We start from the raw sequence: 21,946 nt of genomic DNA on the forward strand, positions 1-21,946 counted from the left end.
TACTGACAACTGTTTACCATTAGACATTGGCAGTGCACACCCAAGAAGCGCCACATGTTGTGGAGAACGGACAATATGAGACTGAAGAAAAAGTGGTTAGGGGAAATGAGTAGCTGTATTTCTGTGCATGCTGCCACACCCCGCAGTGCAGCCCAACGTAATTACACGAGTACAGGACGATGGAGGCCACATGAAGGACAGCAAGAAGGCCCGGACACTAAATTTAAATTCATGGGGCGATGGCAAGGGAGAGGCTTTCCTGAACTGGAGGACAGAGTGCAGAGTGGAACTGAGGTTAAACGCTGTGAACTGCAGCAGAGAAGAAAAAAAAAAAGTCACAAAACTTTGCTTGTTACACCTTAGTTGTATTTCCTCATTTATTACATTTTTGGATCCATACTCAGCAGTCATATTCTGGGCAGCAGATATCTAACTTAATAAGGCTGGTGTAAACCTTTCCTGTAACCTTATCATCCAATTATAATTCAGCGTGAAGTGCTTTGAGGACCTTAGAGTGCGGAAAAGCCCTATACAAGTGAAATATTATTTATTATTTAAAACGTTTCCCAATTGTATTTCGTCCAATTAAGGTGATTCCTTGTTTTTGTCACGTGACAACCGTATTGTGCTTCCTGGGGTCTTCTATATTGTAATACTGTGATCAATGTGCATTTTACATTAAAAATCTAATGACAAGTAAAATGACCAAATAAAAATGTCAGAACAAAATCGACATTTGAAACATTCCATTTGATCATACTTTACTTTCATCCCTGTCGTGTATTGTCATACAATTTGTATAAAAAAAAAACAGATAAAAGAACGTAAAAAACCCAAACTTTTGTAGTTAAAGCGATCAATTCCAACACGCGATTGGCTGGCATATGTGACGTCACACCTTTCAATCAAAGGTCTTGAAACAACGAATGGGCAAAAATGACGTGACGATGCAATATCATAAGGCAACCAAGTTAACAAACAAAACACGTAGTTGCAACGTTAAGAAAAATATCAAACAAAATGTCGTTTACTTCATGCAGGTGTAGGATGCGCAGGTTGCCCCGGGTTAACGAAGCGGGACATGATTAGTTAGTTTCCGTCTTGTCGTCTTTGTACTAAAAATACGCACTTCAGTTTCGTATCTAAATTACAATTATCGGTTTTCCGTCAGGCTCACATTATTGGCTTGTGACGGGTCGCCACTCCCCTCTCGGACCTCCTTCTACGCAGTTGGGGGGTGAACGTACGGTAGCAGGCGGCGGTCAGGTCACTGAGTGGAGGGAATCCCGGGGACCAGGTTGCTGAGTCATCCGGTAGAAGTCAGCCAGTAAGGAGAAAGACCCCGAGGAAGGTCGTCTTTGGCTCGGGACACACTCAGCTAGATGTGGATTAACGCGCTCCTTTTGGCAAATCAAAAGACTCGACATGAACCGAGGCAGGAGTGGAGGGAATAATTTGATAGAGATGAGCCCGACTGACTCTTATCATGGTGAGTAGCTGAAGCAGCAGTAGTTTGCATTGCATGACTTGTAAAGTGTTTGAAACCGGAGGGGGTTCTATTACAGTATAAGGATGTAAACTCTGCAAAACCAATTTCATATTGAGATTAGAATTGCTCAGCCAGTGAAAGCTGTCCTTCACGTAGGATTGTTTTTCCCATTGAGATGGGGACATCACTACATGCACCTTTAAAAATTACTTTCTAGTTTTGCCACCTCAGTACTTTTGCATCTTAAAATAAATTGAAATAAAGTGATACTGATAATCATAATTAAAGGTCAAATTTTAAAGCATAAAGCTGCCAGTGACATCCCATAGCGCCTCCTGCGTGTCTGACCAAACTTTGTTGGCTGCCTGCTGTTCCACCAGCGGCCTGTTGGCGGTCTCAAGGTGTTAAAAGTAGAGAGAAGAAGAGTTCTGGAATCATGGAGATAGTTCCATCAGTGTTGACTAAAGTAGTGTTGCGTCTTTGTCAAAATGATCATTTACATATGCAATGCATTTTTTTGACATTAATTATTCAACTATTTCCCATCTTGAGTTTAGCCACCTTGCAAGTATGTTGTGGTGTGAATGGAAAGAGTGACTTTTTCAAGCCACTCAGTTTGACAGCTGGCACTCTTACTGGAAAAAGCCTCACAGAGACAGGCTGCCACTAGTCCAAAAGAAAAACATCTCTCTGGTTCTAACTTAATTTGGCCTCTACAAATGACACTGTTTCTGTGGCCACTTGAGAACATGCTTCTAAAATGTCATCTAAATAGAAACACTTGCAATATGTGTTACACAAACTGAACAAAGCTGACTATCAAGCTATGTGCTTGCTACTTGCTTACAGGCACTTTGCCAGTCATGCAGAAATAGACTTAGTTCTGTACTTCTTAGGGTATTTGGTTATATAATTTATACGAATGTCTTGTCTCTGAAAACTGAATTCATTTGTTTGGCAGTGTTCTCTGATTTTGTTACTGGAGCCACTACTTGCTTGACACACTAACTGCACATGACACCATAAGTGTGTCATAGCCATGTTCTGTTGCTGGTGGGAACCTTAGTCCAAAAATAGACCCCAACACTAAACCTTTCCGCAGCTGTTGATTAAAACTTTCTAAATCTACTTCAGTCACATTCTTGAATCAATGAATCTGTTGTTGCTCGAACCTGGGTCTGACATTATTTTTGTGGTTCTCATGTTGTTGTTTTGCAGATGATATAAATGGCTACCACGGCGCCCCAGGATCTCGACATCGAGAATCAGCGGTAAAGACAACACGCATTCTTTCAAATTCTATTAATGGATTAGAGTTTGATTCTGTGATTTGCACTTTTTGGATAATCCTATCAACTTTGTGGGGACATTTTGGGGAAGGCCCTTTTTTTGTTCAATTATGACAGTACTCAAGTGCACAAACAACTAACCAAGAGATGTTAGATTGCAAACCAGGCCTATTTTTTTTCGATGAAAGCAGTCCTGTTTTTAGTCAGTCTTATATGGAACTGCAGGTCTTGAAAGTCTTGAGACGGCCCCATGCTAATGTGTCCTCTTCCCCGTCTTCCTAAAGTGTCATGATGTGTGTGTGGAGACCTGTGAGTCTCTCAACACCAGCATGGCTACGCTGGTCTCGTCTGACCACAGTGATGAAGATCACATGGATGCTCAAACTTTAGAGCCCATCAGTTCTTTGACTGGGGTAAGACACTAGTCCAGCACGTAGCGATTGGTTAAGTCGTAGGACTTTAATGTGAGGCTCACGCTCACTGTCAACTGGGTTCCTTTCCTCCACAGTTCTGGAAAAAGCGGGCGCTGTTCCTCAAGTTTCGTTCGAGGGTATGGCATGGTAAAAAACATGCTTTTGATGTGATGCAATTCCATGCGTCGTATTGTTTACGTAATGTTTGTACGCTGAAATCAATGTGCACGGGCTGGTTGTTTGTAGCATGTTTTTAACTCCTGCAGCGTCATGGAAACATGCTGGGGTGGTGCTTTCTTCTCACTTGTGATTATTTTATGCTTCACTAAAGAGGAAGTGGTAATTGGAGTGTTTGCTACTTGTTATTGGCCTCGGTGTGTGTTTGTGTGTTCTTTTGCATTTATTGATCATCAGTATGTTATCGATCCGGATGCTGCACTGAATTTATAGGGAGGTCTGCACTTTAGAGATGATCTTCATTTACATGACTGAAAATGTATTTTGAGGAAGATTTTTAAAAATGACACCAAAAACTGTTAGTGGGATGTGGCTGTGTGCTGAAATATCTAATTACATTCAAAATCATGGTAAAGGGGTGTCAGCACACACCAGCCACCATTTCAAGTACTAAATCCCAAATCAATGTTCTAAAAGGCTTTTGATGTTTTTATAGACATTTTACAGCACAACTCAAATCAGAGGAACTTTAAATGTGATTGGTTGTTTAAGAGTATAGGAACATTCTCAGTGGGTGTGCACACTTATGCAACCACATTATCTCATTTGTTTATATTAACTTACCTTTTGAAAACATTAATTACCCCCCCCCCCCTCCATTTTGAGTTGTACAGAATGTAGGTCACTTTGGTAGAGCCTATTTTGAATTTTTTATTTATTTTTTCTCAAATGCCCAGCATTTGACGGCGGGTCTGTAAACTTGAATTTCTAAGTAGTATTTAGGTGCCAAAAATGTCAACCTCTAAAAAAAAAAGTCATAATTAAAAATATTAGTTTTGTGTTTCCCCTTGAAATTAGTAACTTGCTGTATTACACCATGTTTTACACATACCACATACATAATGGAGTAGAAAGCAGACAAGAAAGGAAGCAAGACATCACCCAGTAGTTTGAGGTTAGCGGCGGATGGACAGACCTCAAGCTCCACTTGGCAGACGTGGCTCCAAACAGAAGCACATATGGCTGATCTGTAATTACAGCAAATTAGAGAGTTTTTTTTTTCTCCGTTGTTACGGAAGGCCGCCACCCTCGCATGGACAGCATGAAGTAATTCAGTACAAGAGCAAATGTGGGAATTCGGGCTTTATTTGGGATCAGACAGCGGTTGAAAAAGTTAAACATGTAGGCTTGAAGGCTGCTCTGGCAAATTAGTATCCAGCTTTCCCCCCCACAAAGGATTTGAGCATATTGATTGATTGCTTTTAGACTCTTGAGTAGCTAGACGGCAGTGCTTCACCCTTTATCAGCCTCTTCAAAATAGATTATTCATGATTTAAATGGCTGCTATTGAATTAGCCTGCTAGCAGATAGCATTTCCCATCCTAGTAGTCTTTTTTTTTTTGCCCTCTGAGCTCCCTTCCACCTCGAGTCTTTGCGTGAGCGAGTGAGGGCTTGCAGTGAGACTTGAAGGCAGCAATGCTTTGAGTGCTCGCCTGCACACACTGGAAGAAGCCGAGGGCGCTCGTTCGGGAAGCCGGCTTTTTTTTCCCCCTGATGCATCAGAGCCATAAAGGGAGGAGGGACATGGAGGTAAAGTGCGTTGTCTCCTCCTTGCAGAGTGCAGATAGGCAGGGCCCACTTTTGGTGGTGGTGGGTGGTGTCTTTGTACTAAAAGTGTTTTGCAACCGCGGTGATGTTGGTTATGTTTAGCTGAACGAACAGCTGAAGAAGCATCAGGCGCTAGCAGACATCATGTCCCTGTCCTCTTTTGAAGCATTCCTGTGCCGTTGGTTTGCTTCCAGTAAAGCACTGCAGGGCTGCTGCTGACTAATCCTCATACCTGACATGTACACAGGCTGCATTAAAATTGATTAAGCCCAAGAAAAGTGCATGAATTACAGGGGAGGAATGCTAAATTTTGCAATCTGATTTATTATTATAGAGTGCTCTTGGCCTTATTTGAGCAATATGTTATATGCTTATTTCCCCCGAAATACTTACTTATTAAAGTGAATGCAAATGTTATATTATTATATTATATTGTATTGTATTGTATTGTATTGTATTGTATTGTATTGTATTATATTATATTATATTATATTATATTATATTATATTATATTCTTATTTCCCCCGAAATACTTACTTATTAAAGTGAATGCAAATGCAACTTTTGGCTACTCGGCCTGCCTCTGCATAACATCATGGTATGAATTGAAGTCCACACATCACTTGCCTGCTTTGTACTGACACCATGACTGTGAGCTGTTATTAATTGCGCTCAAGAATTTGTCATTCTAATCACACATGCATGTTGTGACCTCCGCTAGATCGAGAGACAGCAGCAGAGCAAAGACTCTGTGTTCTTCCGCGATGGAGTGCGCAGGATTGATTTTGTCCTGGCCTACACTGAGGAAAATGCGAGCAAACAGGTAAGAAACGAGTGCACACCACTTTTTTTTTTTTTTTTTTTTTACATGTTAGTTTTAGAGCTTGCACTAAGCTCATATCAAGTGAAAAAGTCCAACAGTATGTGTTTTTAAAAGATAGCTACCATTTTTCCATTCCATTAGCCCTTTTGGAGTTGTCTGGGAAAACCTGGTTCTTACAGGATGTCCCCCCAAGCCCAGTAGGAATCAGCAGCGACATACTGTAGATAGCGCAACACTGATAAAAAGTCACAAGTGTTCTCAGCTTCTACAAGTTATCCTCACTTTGACAAGGTCGGTTTCCACAGCAAACTTTGTGGCAAGCGTTGTTAAGTTGCTGAGATTTTTAGAGGTCGCCAGAAGAGCGTTCACGTCTGTTTGTTTGCACTTCTATGTCATTTTGGTTTGTTGAATTCAACGTCTTTTCAAAAAAAGGCAAATCACTGGTCTGCCGGGAACATGAGCATTTTATTTTTATTTTTTCTAAAGAGGAGGAAATAGGAAGACGCGTCCCGGTTGTTGTCTGTATTTTTCCGTAAATGTCAGCTATAACAAGAGGCTGATTGACCCGTCATTTAATGGGCCGGCTTAGTGGTTTTCAAACTCCACCGAGTAATACTAAAAATGTGTAGCACCATATGACCGATGTTATAATTAGTCGTACTAGGCCTCTGATGCCGACAATACTTTGAATAATAATCAAATATTGCATTATTTTCTCCCAAAAGGGAAGAAAAAGGGAGTTCTACGAAGCCAACCTAAAGAAAGCCGGTTTGCAGCTGGAGACGGAACATAAATCTGTAAGTGTTCACCGATAGCGTCTCACAACAGAAGCCTGAAAAGCAAATGATTTCCCTCAGGAATCCGAAGATGGAAATACCTATTTTGTGAAGATCCACGCTCCGTGGGAAGTGTTGGCCACCTTCGCAGATGTGCTGAAGATCAAGGTCCCCTTCAAGGCTAGTGACATACCAAAGAAAAAGACCATTAAATGCCTGGCCGACTCTTTTCGTCTTCCGGATCACATCATGAATCCCGAGCCGGATTATTTCACCGCTACCTTCAACAAGGATAAGTCTGACTTTTTCCTCATCGAGGACAGAGACACATTTTTTAACCCTTCCACTCGCAACAGGATTGTACGTATATTTTTCAACAAATAATATACATCACCGTTGCTCATTTTCATCTCAAGTTGAAAAGTAAAACCATACAATCTTTTATGTTTCTTTCTGACAAGGTCTACTATATCCTCTCTCGATGTCCATATGTGGAGAATGAAAGCAGAGACAAAGACAAAAAGGGAATCAAGAAGTTGCTCAACAACGGCACCTACACAGCCGCATTTCCTCTGCACGATGTGAGAGATTTTTTTTTTTTTGGGAGGCAATATTGTTGACTATTTGATCAAATGAACACTTGAAATACTTTCTCATGTGTCTTGCAGTGCAGATACTGGACAAGATCTAAAGATGCTAGTTGTGAAAGTGAAAGATACAATCTTTACCAATACTGGGCCAAACTCTCGTGTTTCTTCAAAGAGCAACCCCTCGACCTCATACGGTAATAAAACCGTGTAAATGTTGATTGCATGTGCGTGTTTATACTAAAACGTGTTCTCCCCCTTGACAGGAAGTATTACGGGGAGAGGATTGGATTATATTTTGCCTGGCTTGGCTTCTACACTGAGATGTTGTTTGTTGCCGCCATTGTAGGAACACTTTGTTTCATGTACGGATTGTCCACATACAAAGATAATCAGTGGAGGTGAGTTTGAGAAGAAGTGCGTTAGATGAAGAACACTGAGCTGATCACTTGCTTTAATGTCCAATTATGCTTAGTAAGGAAATCTGCAGTGAAGAAATCGGAGGCAATATTATCATGTGTCCGCTGTGTGACAAGAAATGTAGCTACTGGAAACTCAACATAACATGCAACGCTTCGTGGGTGAGACATATTCCAAAATACTTGCTTGACTCGAAAATGGCGACTGTTCAAGTGCTATGACTCAACAATCTCTTACTATTTTGAAACATCTTTTTTTTCCCCCCAGCAATCTAATCTATTTGACAATGGGGGAACTTTGGTGTTTGCCGTTTTCATGGGGATTTGGGGTGAGTTAATTCAAGACTTTTAATTCTTAGCTGCAGCACCACCTAGTGGACCTTGTCAAACTTTTTCCCAACTTGTCACTAGAACACAAAAAAATGGCCAAAATGCTAACCGCAACTTTGTTATTGTTTTACAATGTATTATTTCAATCAATTGCTACATAGGTATGCCATGTCTTGCTATAATTTCAATTAGAAATGTGATTTAATATAGCTCAGTACGTCTGATTTATGGCAACAGAGAAAGCCTGACGGTCCACCTCTGTTTCATTTGACAGTCACATTATTCCTGGAACTCTGGAAGAGGCGTCAGGCCCGTCTCGCGTACGAGTGGGATCTGGTGGACTTTGAGGAGGAGCAACAACGACTGCAGATGCGCCCCGAGTACGAGAGCAAATGCACCAGCCGCAAGCTGAATCCCGTCACGCAGGTGCTAGACTCTTTAAGTACGCAATGGTGTCTTGAGCTAGTTAACATATCCATTTGTTTGAATGAGGTAAATTGGCACACATTAACACAAATTAAACTTGTATCTCAAGGCATCACTTATTGGATAAGGACTGACTTGATACAAACTTAAACCGGAGAAAATGGATGGTTCAACATTTGTTTTGACCGTATGGTGCCCACTTGTAGGAAACAGAGTTTATTCTTGAGAGGACTGCAACTGACCTAGTGGGGAAATTATTTCTTTGCTGGGTCGCCGTGTTATTCTGGGTAAGGGTGGTGCTGAAACTGGATTGCCAGTTTCATGTCGGAGTGCTTTTCTTGTGGTGTACGTGTGCTGAAAAAGACTCAAAGGCATAAGTTTCCTTCTGTATGTGTGAAAATTGGGCCCTCACGCAAATATTTGCTCCTCAAATATAAACGGTAATCAAAAGGAACCTTGTGGAGTTACTTTTCAAACTATAACAAAGTGTGACTGACCTTTTCTTTTGTATACGCTTTGCTTGCTCACGGTATAGGAAGTGGAGCCTTATTTACCCATAACAACAGGCACGTGTGCACGCCTATGTCTGTCTGGATCTACTGTCTTGTTGTGGGTGAGCATTCTGTTTCCATATTATCATTTATTTTCAATTCTAGCCACAGCCGTATATTGTTACGACCGTAATGTGGTGTTTTATAAATTCGTCAACCGTGCACGAGAGGTGTTCTGGCTCTCAGCTTGCTTTTTTTTTTGCCTGCGTGTCTTCTGTGTGGAATTTTCCAGCTCCCTTCATCCTGTCATGGCAGCCATCTTTGTTTTTTTTTTTGTCCCAAAGATCTCTCTGACTATTTCATGCATCATTGGTGTGATCGCCTACCGCCTGGCGGTATACGCCGCCTTCGCCAGCTTCATGAAGGAAAACGCTCACCTGAACAAGATGGGCTCGGCAATCACCCCGCAACTGGCCACGGCTGTCACGGGCTCCTGCATCAACTTTGTCACCATCATCATCCTCAACGTCATGTATGAACGAGTGGCTATTTGGATAACTGACCTCGGTAAGAACATCGCCTCTCTTCTGTGATATATTAGGGATGATTCCAACGCGTGTTCCTCGCCTATCGTTTCCACAGAAATTCCCAAGACCCACGTGGAATATGAAAACAAGCTGACAGTCAAGATGTTCCTTTTCCAGTTTGTCAACTATTACTCCTCCTGCTTCTACGTGGCTTTCTTTAAGGGAAAATTCATCGGCTATCCTGGAGGTTATTCGTACATGTTTGGCCAGAAGACCAAACTCAGGAACGAAGAGGTAGATAAAGATCAACTCAAGCTTCATTCTGTTTCTATCATTCAATTTCTGTCCGTTTACATTCAGTGTGACCCCGGCGGCTGTTTGATTGAGTTGACTACCCAGCTGGTTATCGTGATGACTGGTAGGCAGGTGTGGGGCAACATCCAGGAGTCTCTGGTCCCGTGAGTTTGCCCAAATATCTCCTAGTAATAAACTAAGTCAACTAGTCAAAATTGCCTGCTCTCGTTCACTTACTTGTGTCTGTCAGGTGGTTAATGAACTGGTGGCGCGGCAGAAAAAATCGTTGCCAACCTGAAACTCTGTACACCCGCTGGGAGCAAGACTACAACTTGCTGATGTTTGGGCAGCTGGAACTCTTCTACGAGTATCTGGAAATGGGTAAAATAGCCAGTTTAGTTTCAGTGGTTATTTTAGGTACACTATTGAAACGCAGTACAAGGGCTGGTTAAATTCTGCTTTTGCTAAAAACATAATGCTCGGGTTCAATAGAGAATGTCGGAGACATTGTTGGCTTTGGCTATTTTTGCTTTAAATTGCTATACTTGCACTTCAAAGTTGCAGTGCAAGGCCTAGACAATTACATCCTGCAGATGGCGGTGTTTCTTCCCAAAATGACTCCTTTTCATTTTCCTTTGTGATCCAGTGATCCAGTTTGGTTTCATCACTCTGTTTGTGGCCTCCTTCCCATTGGCTCCCCTGCTGGCACTCGTTAACAACATCATTGAGGTTAGAGTCGATGCCTGGAAACTCACCACTCAGTTCAGACGTCCTGTGGCATCCAAAACTCACAGCATCGGAGCCTGGGAGGAAATCCTGAGTGGGATCGCTATCCTCTCTGTTGTTACCAATGTAAGAGGTGGACTACAATTGTTTTTTTTTTTTTTAATCACTGGGTATCTGCTCAAATACACACAGTGGCATAAAAAAATAAAAATCATTTATTTTTTGGGGTCCTTTTGCAGGCATTCATTGTGGCCTACACGTCTGAAATGATCCCCCGACTGGTGTATATGTACGCTTACGAGCCAGGATTTACAATGAAAGGCTACATCAACAACAGCCTGTCCGTGTTCAAAATTGAAGACATGCCACTGGACAGCAGGCCAGACGACGACGAGATTCCGCCCTGGTTCAACGCCTCCATTACAAGCTGCAGGTATGTGTGTGTCTTAGCTGTATGTTTTTTTACTACGGGTTTTTTACCTGCACTTTGGTATCAGAGTGCTGAATGCTAATGCTAATACACCAATTACCCAGGTACCCTGACTACCGCTACCCTCCTGGCCATGTGGATCAATACACCCACACATTGCAGTATTGGCATATTTTTGCTGCCAAGCTGCTCTTCATTATCGTCATGGAGGTAAGAGCCTAATAGATACACCGACAAAAAATGAAGAAATGTGTCTCTCTACATTGGCCATGCATAATTATTTGTACTCCGTCTACAGCACGTGGTTTTTTTGGTCAAGTTCTTTTTGGCTTGGATGATTCCTGACGTTCCGTCCGACGTGAAGGATCGTATAAAGAGAGAGCGCTACCTGGTCCAGGAGTACTTGCACAAGTACGAAGTGGAGAAGCTGACGAACCGAATCGGCGCAAACCAGGACGATTGTACCTGTGATGAAATGCATGAGCCGGTTTTGCCTAGGCAACAGGGGTTTTCTGAGAATCTCTATCACAGAGAAGATGCTTCTTATTCAGCAAAACGTTATGGCGGTGATGTGTAGACATTTCAAAATGGTGATCCTGGTCACTGGTGTTGACTTTTAAATGTCAATCATATAATGCCGCACGAATTGAGCTAGAGGTGTCCTACCTGCTTCAAGCATGTTGAAAACCTTAGAAGACTTGAACATATCTGCCTCGTATTTATGGCCTTTGATTCAATGCTGTAAAATGATCACGTTTTGCTGCAGTTAAAAGGAAGTTAAGTTAAGCCACGCCTTTCAGGACTATTTATTTAGCCGCTAGCTTAAAAGTACAAGCCTTAATATATAAAAATATATAGTAGCTATATATCACATGTTGTCCTTACTTTGATATGCCAATGTTTTCCCGTCATATGTGCAATCGTTTCAATAACTCCGGTGTTGATGGCCATTCGCATATACAAAGCTAAAAACTATAGAATAGGCCTACAAAACTACACTTTTTATATGAAGTATCAACATTTGTTGAAATCCAAATCTGACATGTGACTTGTCGTTTGTAAAATCTGTTGCTTTTACCACTGTGATTAAAAAGGTGGTTTGACACGGCCGGCTCATCTACGCTTAACAGCTGCTGTGTGTTGTGAAGTGGAAGCCACCACTGAGTGAAGAGATCCCTTTTAATGGGTTCATGTTTACCAACATGCTGGAGTTAATGAAAATGCTTAGCTGTGTTTTCTCCGTTACACAAAGCACCGTCACATTCAGATGCATCTGTACGCAGAAATGTTTGGGATTTGAAATCGCACCGCGTACTTGATGAGATGACTTAACAAGTCACAAGCATGCCAGTCTTTCCGTTGTCATGACAACACATCCAGAGTGTTTTTAAAGCAGCAACGGAGGTTGCAAATATGAAGGATATTTTATTTTATAAAAGCTTGTCTCAATTGTATTTAAATGTATGTAAAGTATGCAATTCGGTCCTTTAGTCAACGAATCTGAGAATTCTGTACTTTTTTTTTTCTGTTATTTCTCTGTGAATTAGAATGTTTTGAAGCCTGGTGTATTTTGGCATTTAAAAAAAAAAAACTTTTACTGTACATGTTCTATCAAATCATTTGCTTCTGTATTTTTTTTAAACATTTTCCACATGTCCAGAATAAAGTCCAGTTGAGCCCACGTTTGCATGATTCCTAAATGCTCAAAGTGTCCACTTTGCCGAGGACATTGGCAAGCATGAACATTCGCACAACAGATGGCTGCTTCCTAGTCAGTGTTTGCTCACACTAGTGGGTGTGGTTAACACCCAAATACTTTGGCACGTTCTTCTCACCTGGCAGACAAAAACACAAAGGCAACTGCCTCAAAATGATCGGTCGCTCTGCATCCATGCTGACTTTATAGACACATAAAAAACACAACTAATTTTTGCTCTCTATTTTGCAGACATGGCGAGTAAGCACAAAACATGCCTGTGCCTAATGTTTTGTCTTTCCATATTCTTAATGATGCATTACGGCTACCAACTAGATTCTTCCAATGTCAATTGATGGTGGCTGGAAGTTGTTACGTTTGCTGCTGCCATCTGCTGGTGGGGGCATGACGTGCACTCATCTTGAAATTTGTCTGTTGCAAATGTTTTTTTTTATTATTGTTATATGCAGGCATGGAATGGAGTAGAGGTCTAATTTGACCTGTGATCGCTGTGAATGATCATGTTTTTTAAATGAATCAGACCTTACTGCTGTTGCCTCTAGCTGATTTATGTGGCTGTTCATAGAATTATTCTAGCCACAAATTAAATGTAAAATGAATTCATGCATAATTTATATTTGATAAATATTGTTCACATTTACTAACATGGTAAAAAAAGAATGTATCTATTCACGATTCGGCATTGCAGAGTCCACTATTTGTGATTATTATTATTATTTTTTTAATCAAACCATTTTTTTTAGATATCTTTTGTTTGTTTTATTCATGAAATTTATGAGTGAATTATTCGCGTGGATTTTTACCATTAGCACAATCATTATAAATCTTTAATGCTGGACTTTAAGATTTGCTTTCGGTAACTCAATATGACGCGGTGCTAATCAATAAAAAAAAAAAATCCATGTTAGCGATGTTTGCATTCGATCACATTATATTAGGCACAGTGATAATGTGAACAACCACTGCATCATTTTTAGATTTTTGTGTCTCCACTTTGCAATTTTTTTCCGACGCGCGCAAAGTGTCAGTGTTCGCTCTCTCAAGCGATTTATGGCTGCTCATCGTCCGACCATCTTATTGTAGCAGGAGGAGGAGTAAGTAGCATCCTCGATGCGTTCCCGAATGGGCGGGGCTCTGGCTACATACAGGTGGGGCGCTCCTGCTCTGTCCTTGGTGCTGAAAGCTTCTCTCACTCCGGACCTGGACCTCTTCAACCAGCTGCCTAACCCCAGCATCCCCCGTACAATATCATCTCCAACCCCCCGCCCCTTGAAAACTTGACGCTCATCTTTCCACATCGGCCGCTGGATCTTAAAAAAAAAAAAATGGCTTTGCGTGGATTAAGAGACTGCGCAAGGCAAAAACGGACTTACTGGAGCGCCTCTTTGTGACTGTGGAAGCAGTGTGCACACTGAGGATCTTCGTACTCTCCTTATTCCAGTTCTGTTGGATCTCCAGGATATCCAGACGTTTCTTTTGGGGAAGCAGAACAAAATCTCGTATTATTCGGATTATACTAACAATATGTACATACACCACTTGGGTTTCTTACACTAGAATAGTCGTGCAAATCATTTTGGGGAGGGGAAATGGAGCCTGAGCGCAATGAGGGAGCTTTACCAAAGACTAAAGATGGACTAAAACAAATTGCGGGAAAGGCCCTCGGAACTCTGTACAGGTAAGGTGAATGTAAATCATTGATGCATGTATTAAAACGAACAAAATGCATTTTCTTGTGAAGAATATTGAGGGGGAAATGTCAGCTCATTTTGTCAATATTTACGGCAAAATTAAGAAAAAAAAATACAGGCGGGAATTAGGCTGGGATGAATGTCAGGATGGAGAGAGCACAGGAATATTTAAGGATCACATATTTCCCAGGAGGTTTCCCCTTCACCAGCAGCTGTGCGTCTTTTTTTTTTTTTTAATTAATAATAAATGAAACTGAAGCGGTCGTGACAGAAAGTCTGCCATGATATCTATTAACATTTGGATCCGTTTATATCAATGCAAAATCGATGCCAGTCAAGTTAATCGACTCTTTCTTTTTTGATATAGCGCTGCAGTATATTTTCCAAATATTTAGTTATCGTTTTAACGAATCTTGTGAGGGGAGGGAAATAACAAATAAGCGTTATTTTCTCCGGTGGTTGCGCATATATTTAAGAGAGAGAAAAAAAAAACGGATTTTAAACAAAGTCATTTGCCTTTGAGCTGGAACCAAAAACGTGACTCAAAGGTGTTTAAAAAAAAATCAGGTGCAGGCCCACGTTATGTTAAGGCCTAAATATTTAACATCTTTGATGTTTTAAAACGATCTTTTTTTATTTTAGGAATAACAGAGCGACAGGTTATGTTCATTAGAGATATATTTAAAAGACGTGTATTTACAAAAAAAACGCAGAGGCAGTTGTTGCTGCAATGCGGTATGAAGGTCATTGCGTTTCCTTTGGGGGAAATAAATATAATTTTCAAATACCCCCCCCCTCCCAAAAAAAAAGTGCGCGTTTATAGGCAGCGTTTAGCAAATAAAAAAATGCAGATTTTGCGAATTTGCCTTGAATATCCGAGTTGCGTGCAATGTGAATGTGAAGAAATGCTTAATTGACTACAAGGCACGACTGATTTTCTTTTCTTTTTTTTTTAATGCTTCGTGCCGCGCAGGAAGTTGGAGAAGCGGCAGCAAACGGGCGAGGCCATCGAGCTGACCGAGGATGGGCGGCCCCGCGCCGAGGAGGGCCGTAGGGGGCCCCTGTGCGACTGCACGTGTTTCGGTCTCCCACGCAGGTACATCATCGCCATGCTGAGCGGCTTGGGCTTCTGCATCTCCTTCGGCATTCGCTGCAACCTGGGCGTGGCCATCGTCAGCATGGTCAACAACAGCACCATCCACCAGAACGGCAAGATCATCATTAAAGAGGTGCGTGCGTGGAATAACCCCCCCCCCCCCCCACTCAGCCCCTCCCCTCTGAGTTTGTGCAGGGAATCCATTCTTCGTATTTGCATGCCAGTTAATATTCTTTGTTGTATGTCTTTTGTTTTTTTTTTAAATACAGAAAGCCAAATTTAACTGGGATCCAGAAACGGTGGGGATGATCCATGGCTCCTTCTTCTGGGGTTATATCGTCACCCAAATTCCAGGGGGATACATTTCTTCCAGACTGGCCGCTAACAGGTTGATCCAGTTTGTTATGACATCATGCTTGGATGCAATATTGTAATAATTGTTGAAATTATCTTTATGTTTCATTTTTTAGGATTTAATGATATTCGTCTGTATGAAGACAGTTAACACTAGAACACATTTTTCTTGCACATTTGAAGAAATAGAGATAATAGGGATTTATGATATTGGATAAAAGCAATATATGTAAGACTGTTAAAGTTATTTCGTGTTTGTAAATATATTTTTCTCCTAAGGTTGCATCTGATTGGTCCAAGTCAGACAAAAGCTTACAATTCTATTTAAAAGTGTGAATTTATCACACCTCATTGCAATATTCATATTGCACACGCTATTATCGCAATGACATTTTTTCAACATAATGTGAAGCCTATAAATAAATAAATAGGTCAAATATAGCACAAATCATAAATACACCCAATACTGTGGCCATACTTAAAAATGCATTCCTTCTTTTGAAACAAAAGAAATATCAGCCATCGAGTGTGTATCTTGAAACGCTCCCAGTTGATAAAAGTGAGAATTGTGCTGATGCCCACCAGGCAGGCGTGCCTCCATCCTTCCTCCATGTTAATGAGCTCCCATGGGAGACACCGTGTCTAATCCTTTATGTTCACATGTCGGCATGGCGACCGCCCCAGCCAAGGCCCTTTGTGAAATGTGGCTAAGACTAATAATTGTGGGATGATTCCGATCCGTGACGCATGATTTCTACAACTATTCAACAGGGACAATTGGATAGAATGAAGGAGCAGCCACAATATTATTAAGACAAGAGGAGGAGTGGCAGCAAAGAGCAAATGTTAGAAGAATCTAAAATGAAGTGGCCGTTGAGTGAAAGTCATCTTCGATAATGTACAAACAAACAATGAGATATGCACAAATATACTGCTTATGCAACAATCATATGACATTGATAGATAGAAAAGAAGCAAAAGAAAAAAACATATTACTGAATGAAAAAGCGAAGGAGCAAATATTTGAGTGGTATCATGTGGCCAAGTAAGCTGAGCCCACAGACACCTTCTGCTCCAGACACCTAATTTTTTCTCCCCAATGTGTGTGCGTGTGTTTGTGTGTGTGCGTGTGTGCATTTGTGTGTGCGCGTTGTATCCAATTTAAGTGTGATTTATATGCTTTAACAGCAGCAATTGTGTGTTTTGTGTGTGTGTTATACTTCAGTATGAGATATACGGAATATTATTGATTACATTGTACAGTGTAACACAATTTGTCGCGAGATGTTTTTTTAAATAATGGAAAAAGAAATAACTTGCTGCGGGGTCAAACTGCTGCTATCATCACTGAGTCTCATGCAGGCATTTTTAAGGAAAATTGTAAAAGACATATCAGTGTAAAATTAGTTAACATTAAAATACTCTCACAACAAATACTTTTATCTTTGTTTCCATGCAAAAACTATGAAAAAAAAATCTCACAATAGCATCAGTTTCGAAATGTTCTAACCCTTCAAGGAACGATTACTGTATTTAACCACAAACAGTGGAGCAACACATGTAGACAGAAAATATAAAATTCACATTAAGATATAAAAAAAAAAAAAAAAAAAGGCGAACACTATAAACTTTTCGATGCCGTGTTAATACTCGACTGCCTTGTCCGTGCAGAGTTTTTGGGGCTGCGATTGTGCTGACATCCATCCTGAACATGTTCATCCCTTCTGCGGCTCGCACGCACTACGGCTGCGTCATCTTTGTGAGGATATTACAAGGCTTGGTTGAGGTACTGCTTTCATTTTCATCTTTAGCATGGTTCAAACAAAAAAAAAGAACGTTTCATTATCTAACTAGAATTTGTCCGCTCCCCCTGATGAAAATGTCCTGACATTTTCTATTTAATAACCTTCTGTCTCCTTTATGAATCACACCCTTCACCGTAGCGCATACGGTTGCCAGAGTGCTCAACATGCGGTGTACTCCAAATATTCACACAGAACAAAAGCGCTCTGGACAAAAACACTAAATGTACGCGGCTCAATAGAAAGATTCATTTGCTATTATAAGACTGAAGGTTATGTTGTTTTGTTCGGTTACCTCAATGGCGCCTCGTGACCATGAGCGAAAGCCGCGCATTCGCTTATTACTGCAAATTCAACATTAGCATTTGGACCTGTCTCCCTTTGCGAGCCCCAGCAATTTGTGTCTATCAATAGTTGATTGTATGCCACTTAGTGACTAATGAAGATTTAATGATGATTTTGTTTTTCCTCCATCAAGTGGCAGTCTGCTTGAATTTGTACAGACTCACACTTCACCTATTAGTCTCCATTAGAGGGGTCAGCTACAACCATGTCGCGTTCTTTGTTATCAATTCCAATTTGTTACCCGACCCGGTTTGTGTAGAAAATAAACAATGATAGGCTATTTGGGGGGAGTGCATGAAAACAAAGCCTCTCTCCCCCATTTTCAAAGAAAAAAAAGTCTTTATATTGATGTGCCTGCTTTAGAGCGCCTCGTTGTTGCAGCAAATTTTTTTTAATCATTCAAATTTGCCAGGATTGCTAAAAATATGTTGTGTTAAATTCCGAATACAATTATTTTCAATTACAGGGAAATTCTTTGCTGACGGTGTCACTGAAAACTAAGCAAAGTGATGTTTTCGTTTTCAGGGAGTGACTTATCCAGCCTGTCACGGAATCTGGAGTAAATGGGCTCCTCCTCTGGAAAGGAGTCGTCTGGCAACCATCTCTTTCTGTGGTACTTGAAAAAACACAATTAGCATGTCTGGAAATGACATACTTTGCTTCATAATTGCAAAATATTGCACGATTCTGCTGAAGTCTGCTGAAAACTCGACACTGTGATATTCTGCCTGCTCATATTATTCGTCCTGTGCAGGATCCTACGCTGGTGCGGTCATAGCCATGCCACTGGCGGGAATCTTGGTGCAGTACACAGGGTGGTCGTCCGTCTTCTACGTGTATGGTCAGTCAACTTGTCATGTCCTCGGTCAACGTGTACACCGTAGTTCGGGTATCATTACAGATTGCATGATTAGCTCACCAGTGTACCTTTGAATCCTCACAGGTACCTTTGGTTTAATCTGGTACATGTTCTGGATCTTGGTGTCCTACGAGAGCCCGGCCGAGCACCCGACCATTACGGAGGAGGAGCGGCGTTATATCGAGGAGAGCATCGGCGAAAGCGCCCAGCTGATGGGTGCCATGGAGGTCACTTGTCCGTCTCTGTCCAGTCATTTGTCTAACTCCACAAGTGACACATTTAGTTAAAGTGTATTTTTTTTCTCCTCCTATTTTAAATCAGAAATTCAAAACCCCCTGGAGGAAGTTCTTCACCTCCATGCCAGTCTATGCAATTATCGTGGCAAATTTCTGCAGGAGCTGGACCTTTTATCTGCTGCTCATCAGTCAGCCTGCGTACTTTGAAGAGGTTTTTGGTTTTGAAATAAGCAAGGTAAGACTATCAACCGGAAAAAAAAATCGGAATTAAAGCACTCGTGAGATTTAGCGTTCCCAAATCTGTCACTGTCTCATCTTTAAACGGAATAATCTCACCCCCCTTCATGCGAGAGAAGCATGAATCAAGCTTGTCTGACAGTTGTGATTCAGGTTGAGGAGGAGAGTGTGATTGCTGAGGGTGATATACGGCCCAGACAGTAGACACACACACTCAAATATAAACACACACACCGAAAAAAATCATCTTTCTTTCACATGTGCTACCCAGGTTGGAATTGTGTCAGCGCTCCCCCACCTGGTCATGACCATCATCGTGCCCTTAGGAGGCCAGTTAGCCGACTACTTGCGTACGCACAACATCATGTCCACCACGACCGTCCGCAAGATCATGAACTGCGGAGGTGAGCTAGCTAGCGTGTGTGTATTGGCGACAAGGATGTATCACAGTTCACCAAAGAGGCGTCTGACTGATTTTAGGATTCGGGATGGAGGCCACCCTCCTTCTGGTGGTGGGTTATTCACACAGTAAGGGGATAGCCATCTCCTTCTTGGTGCTGGCGGTGGGATTTAGTGGCTTTGCAATATCAGGTGAGGCTTCAAGTAAGTCCAGATTTTGATTTAGGCAGAGGTGGCAAAATTACAAGTTCCCAGAGCTTTGCTAACACTGTGAAGGGACTAAATGAAAATGAAAAAAATGGGCCTGTTCATATGAGTCTTAGATTAGAGAGATTTTTTTTAACGCTAGTGGAGGTGGTTTTTAAGCTAGCACCTCACTCTTGTAGCTAGCAACATCAAACAACAAAAATCTTATTCCAGTTGTAGGGACTAAAATAACACTCAAGGAAAATCAACTCATGGACAGTAACACAATATTTGTATTAGATGTTTTGAACGCTAGCTCAGGTGATTTCTAAGCTAGCACAAGACATCACATTCGCTATGAATCAGTCTTGTAGCTAGCAACATCAAACAACAAAAATCTTATTCCAGTTGTAGGGACTAAAATAACACTCAAGGACAGTGATAAAATATTTGTATTTGTACAACATTGTTTTGTTTGTAGGTTTCAATGTCAACCATTTAGATATCGCTCCACGCTACGCCAGCATCCTCATGGGCATCTCCAATGGCGTGGGGACTCTGTCAGGGATGGTCTGCCCTTTGATCGTGGGAGCCATGACAAAGAATAAGGTTAGCTGATTTTGGTGGGGCAAATGGTTGGGTACACCCTGGACTTGGCTCACTCAGTTTTGTGGGCCTTAAAATTGTAACAAGGTCTAATCGCTATTTTTGCTGACATGCAGACTCGGGAAGAATGGCAATATGTCTTCCTGATCGCCTCCCTGGTGCATTACGGGGGCGTAGTCTTCTACGGGATCTTCGCCTCTGGGGAAAAACAGCCGTGGGCCGACCCGGAGGAGACCAGCGACGAGAAATGCGGCTTCATCGACGAGGACGAGCTGGCCGAAGAGACGGGTGACATCACGCAGGGCTACGGCGCTATGGGAGCCCCCGCTAAAACCTACGGAGCTACCGCGCAGCTCAATGGCGGATGGGTACAGGACTGGGATAAGACCGAGGAGTACGTTCAGGAACCGGCCGGGAAGATCTACTCAGAGCGAGGCTATTCTTAAAAGGATTTATGTTCGATTGCCATCAAAGATTGCACAATCCAACATTATAGATAGAGGAATCCATTCTGTGTAGTCTAGTTTTAGGGCTGTTCTTGTTTCTGACAGCTAGTTTAAATGGGGAGTCCATGTTAGATTCTCAAGTACATCTCATTCCATCTACAGTCAAGCGTAGAGAGGTTGCAAAGCAAGTTGCAGGCCTATGTTGTAGTCTCGGGCATCCAAACCTCATCAGTTTACTTGAACAACATGAGCCAGATGACACTGCAGTAGACCGTCACGCAAGGTCTTCTATTGCACTGAAACCACGACAAGAATTCTACAAGAAAAAAAAAAAAAAAACAGATTCTATTGTGTTTTATGTACTGTATATACCTGTATACTGTTTCTGTGAGACTATTGTGGATTTGGGTCGTTGATCTGTGTTTAACATAAATATAAAAAGGCCATATTTTTCATGGACAGCACCTTTTCAGGGAGATGTCTGCTTGCAAAAAAAGGTCTTCCTCGAGCGAGACCTGTAATACTCCGAGACAAAAATAGAGCGAGTGAACCTTATAGGATTGTAGTGTGTTTGTTGCATGACTTTGCAATCAATGTTGAGATGCAGCGTTGTCCTCATTCATTCACCCGCCCGCCACGATAGAAGAGAAAATAAACTTTTGGCGCAGTGAGACGTTCAAGTGAGACAAATCAGAAGGCGGTTGTTCATACAAATTTGGTGTGCACTGCAATAAAATCCTGTGTAACGGCTGCTACCCGTCCGCCACCTTCTGTTTTTGTAACGTAACACTAGCTTGCTGTATCAAATTGTTCTTGCTTTGGAGTCATCGATGAGATGTGTGTTTTTAACAATTTTATTCGTGTCCCTCCCGAGACTCCGGCTTTAGTGCTCATGGTGGCGATTTTTGACAGTGAGGAATGCAGTACTGTATGTGGACGACTCCTTTGGTGTTTCTCGCTTCTTGTCACTCAAGCTACTTTATGGACACGCCAGTGGACTGCATTGATTCATAAAAAAAGGCTCTTCCATTTAAATTTCTTTGCTACTTTGTTCCACCATTTACTGTATGAAATCTGCAAGGATGTTTAAACTATATGAATATTTAAGAATGTTTAAAGATGGCCAAAAAGATGTTCTCATGGCATTGTGCCTGAAGTCAATGTATA

The 21,946-nt window shown here is 41.5% G+C and overlaps 2 protein-coding genes across 4 annotated transcripts; both read left to right on the forward strand.

Annotated features, from left to right (window-relative positions):
* Positions 1-943: 943 nt before the first annotated feature.
* ano5a (anoctamin 5a) lies at positions 944-12,486 on the forward strand. Of its 3 annotated transcripts, XM_085915358.1 has the most exons (22): positions 944-1,489; positions 2,708-2,760; positions 3,063-3,191; positions 3,287-3,328; positions 5,698-5,799; positions 6,525-6,596; positions 6,657-6,935; positions 7,037-7,156; positions 7,244-7,359; positions 7,429-7,563; positions 7,638-7,743; positions 7,850-7,910; positions 8,186-8,337; positions 8,544-8,624; positions 9,173-9,395; positions 9,471-9,649; positions 9,716-9,813; positions 9,900-10,030; positions 10,296-10,501; positions 10,615-10,808; positions 10,910-11,015; positions 11,104-12,486. In XM_085915358.1, the coding sequence occupies exons 1-22, from the start codon at positions 1,426-1,428 to the stop codon at positions 11,380-11,382; spliced, it is 2,928 nt and encodes a 975-aa protein (XP_085771484.1). In that variant the 5' UTR covers positions 944-1,425; the 3' UTR covers positions 11,383-12,486. The 3 variants fall into 3 exon arrangements, with proteins under 3 accessions (XP_085771484.1, XP_085771485.1, XP_085771483.1); XM_085915359.1 differs by lacking the exons at positions 3,063-3,191; positions 3,287-3,328 and having other exon boundaries at positions 946-1,489; XM_085915357.1 differs by lacking the exons at positions 3,063-3,191; positions 3,287-3,328; positions 8,544-8,624 and adding an exon at positions 8,873-8,950 and having other exon boundaries at positions 948-1,489.
* Positions 12,487-14,111: 1,625 nt separating this feature from the next.
* On the forward strand, positions 14,112-20,950 carry slc17a6a (solute carrier family 17 member 6a). The gene is made up of 12 exons (XM_085915360.1): positions 14,112-14,200; positions 15,187-15,442; positions 15,579-15,697; positions 17,335-17,449; positions 18,336-18,423; positions 18,565-18,651; positions 18,754-18,896; positions 18,991-19,140; positions 19,414-19,546; positions 19,623-19,733; positions 20,209-20,336; positions 20,450-20,950. The coding sequence occupies exons 1-12, from the start codon at positions 14,112-14,114 to the stop codon at positions 20,777-20,779; spliced, it is 1,749 nt and encodes a 582-aa protein (XP_085771486.1). The 3' UTR covers positions 20,780-20,950.
* The last annotated feature ends 996 nt before the right edge of the window (positions 20,951-21,946 follow it).

The sequence above is a fragment of the Syngnathus leptorhynchus genome, chromosome 6 (genome assembly GCF_054491065.1).
Source record: "Syngnathus leptorhynchus isolate UIUO chromosome 6, UIUO_Slep, whole genome shotgun sequence".
Taxonomy (NCBI): Eukaryota; Metazoa; Chordata; class Actinopteri; order Syngnathiformes; family Syngnathidae; genus Syngnathus; species Syngnathus leptorhynchus.

Excerpts from the sequence above, each read along its gene's own strand:
- ano5a (XM_085915358.1), top strand. The coding sequence starts at position 1,426 with ATGAACCGAGGCAGGAGTGGAGGGAATAATTTGATAGAGATGAGCCCG. Across the intron at positions 7,744-7,849 it reads TAACATGCAACGCTTCGTGG|CAATCTAATCTATTTGACAA; the intron begins GTGAGACATATT and ends TTTTCCCCCCAG. Across the intron at positions 7,911-8,185 it reads CGTTTTCATGGGGATTTGGG|TCACATTATTCCTGGAACTC; the intron begins GTGAGTTAATTC and ends TTCATTTGACAG.
- slc17a6a (XM_085915360.1), top strand. The coding sequence starts at position 14,112 with ATGGAGCCTGAGCGCAATGAGGGAGCTTTACCAAAGACTAAAGATGGA. Across the intron at positions 15,698-17,334 it reads TCCAGACTGGCCGCTAACAG|AGTTTTTGGGGCTGCGATTG; the intron begins GTTGATCCAGTT and ends TTGTCCGTGCAG. Across the intron at positions 20,337-20,449 it reads GAGCCATGACAAAGAATAAG|ACTCGGGAAGAATGGCAATA; the intron begins GTTAGCTGATTT and ends GCTGACATGCAG.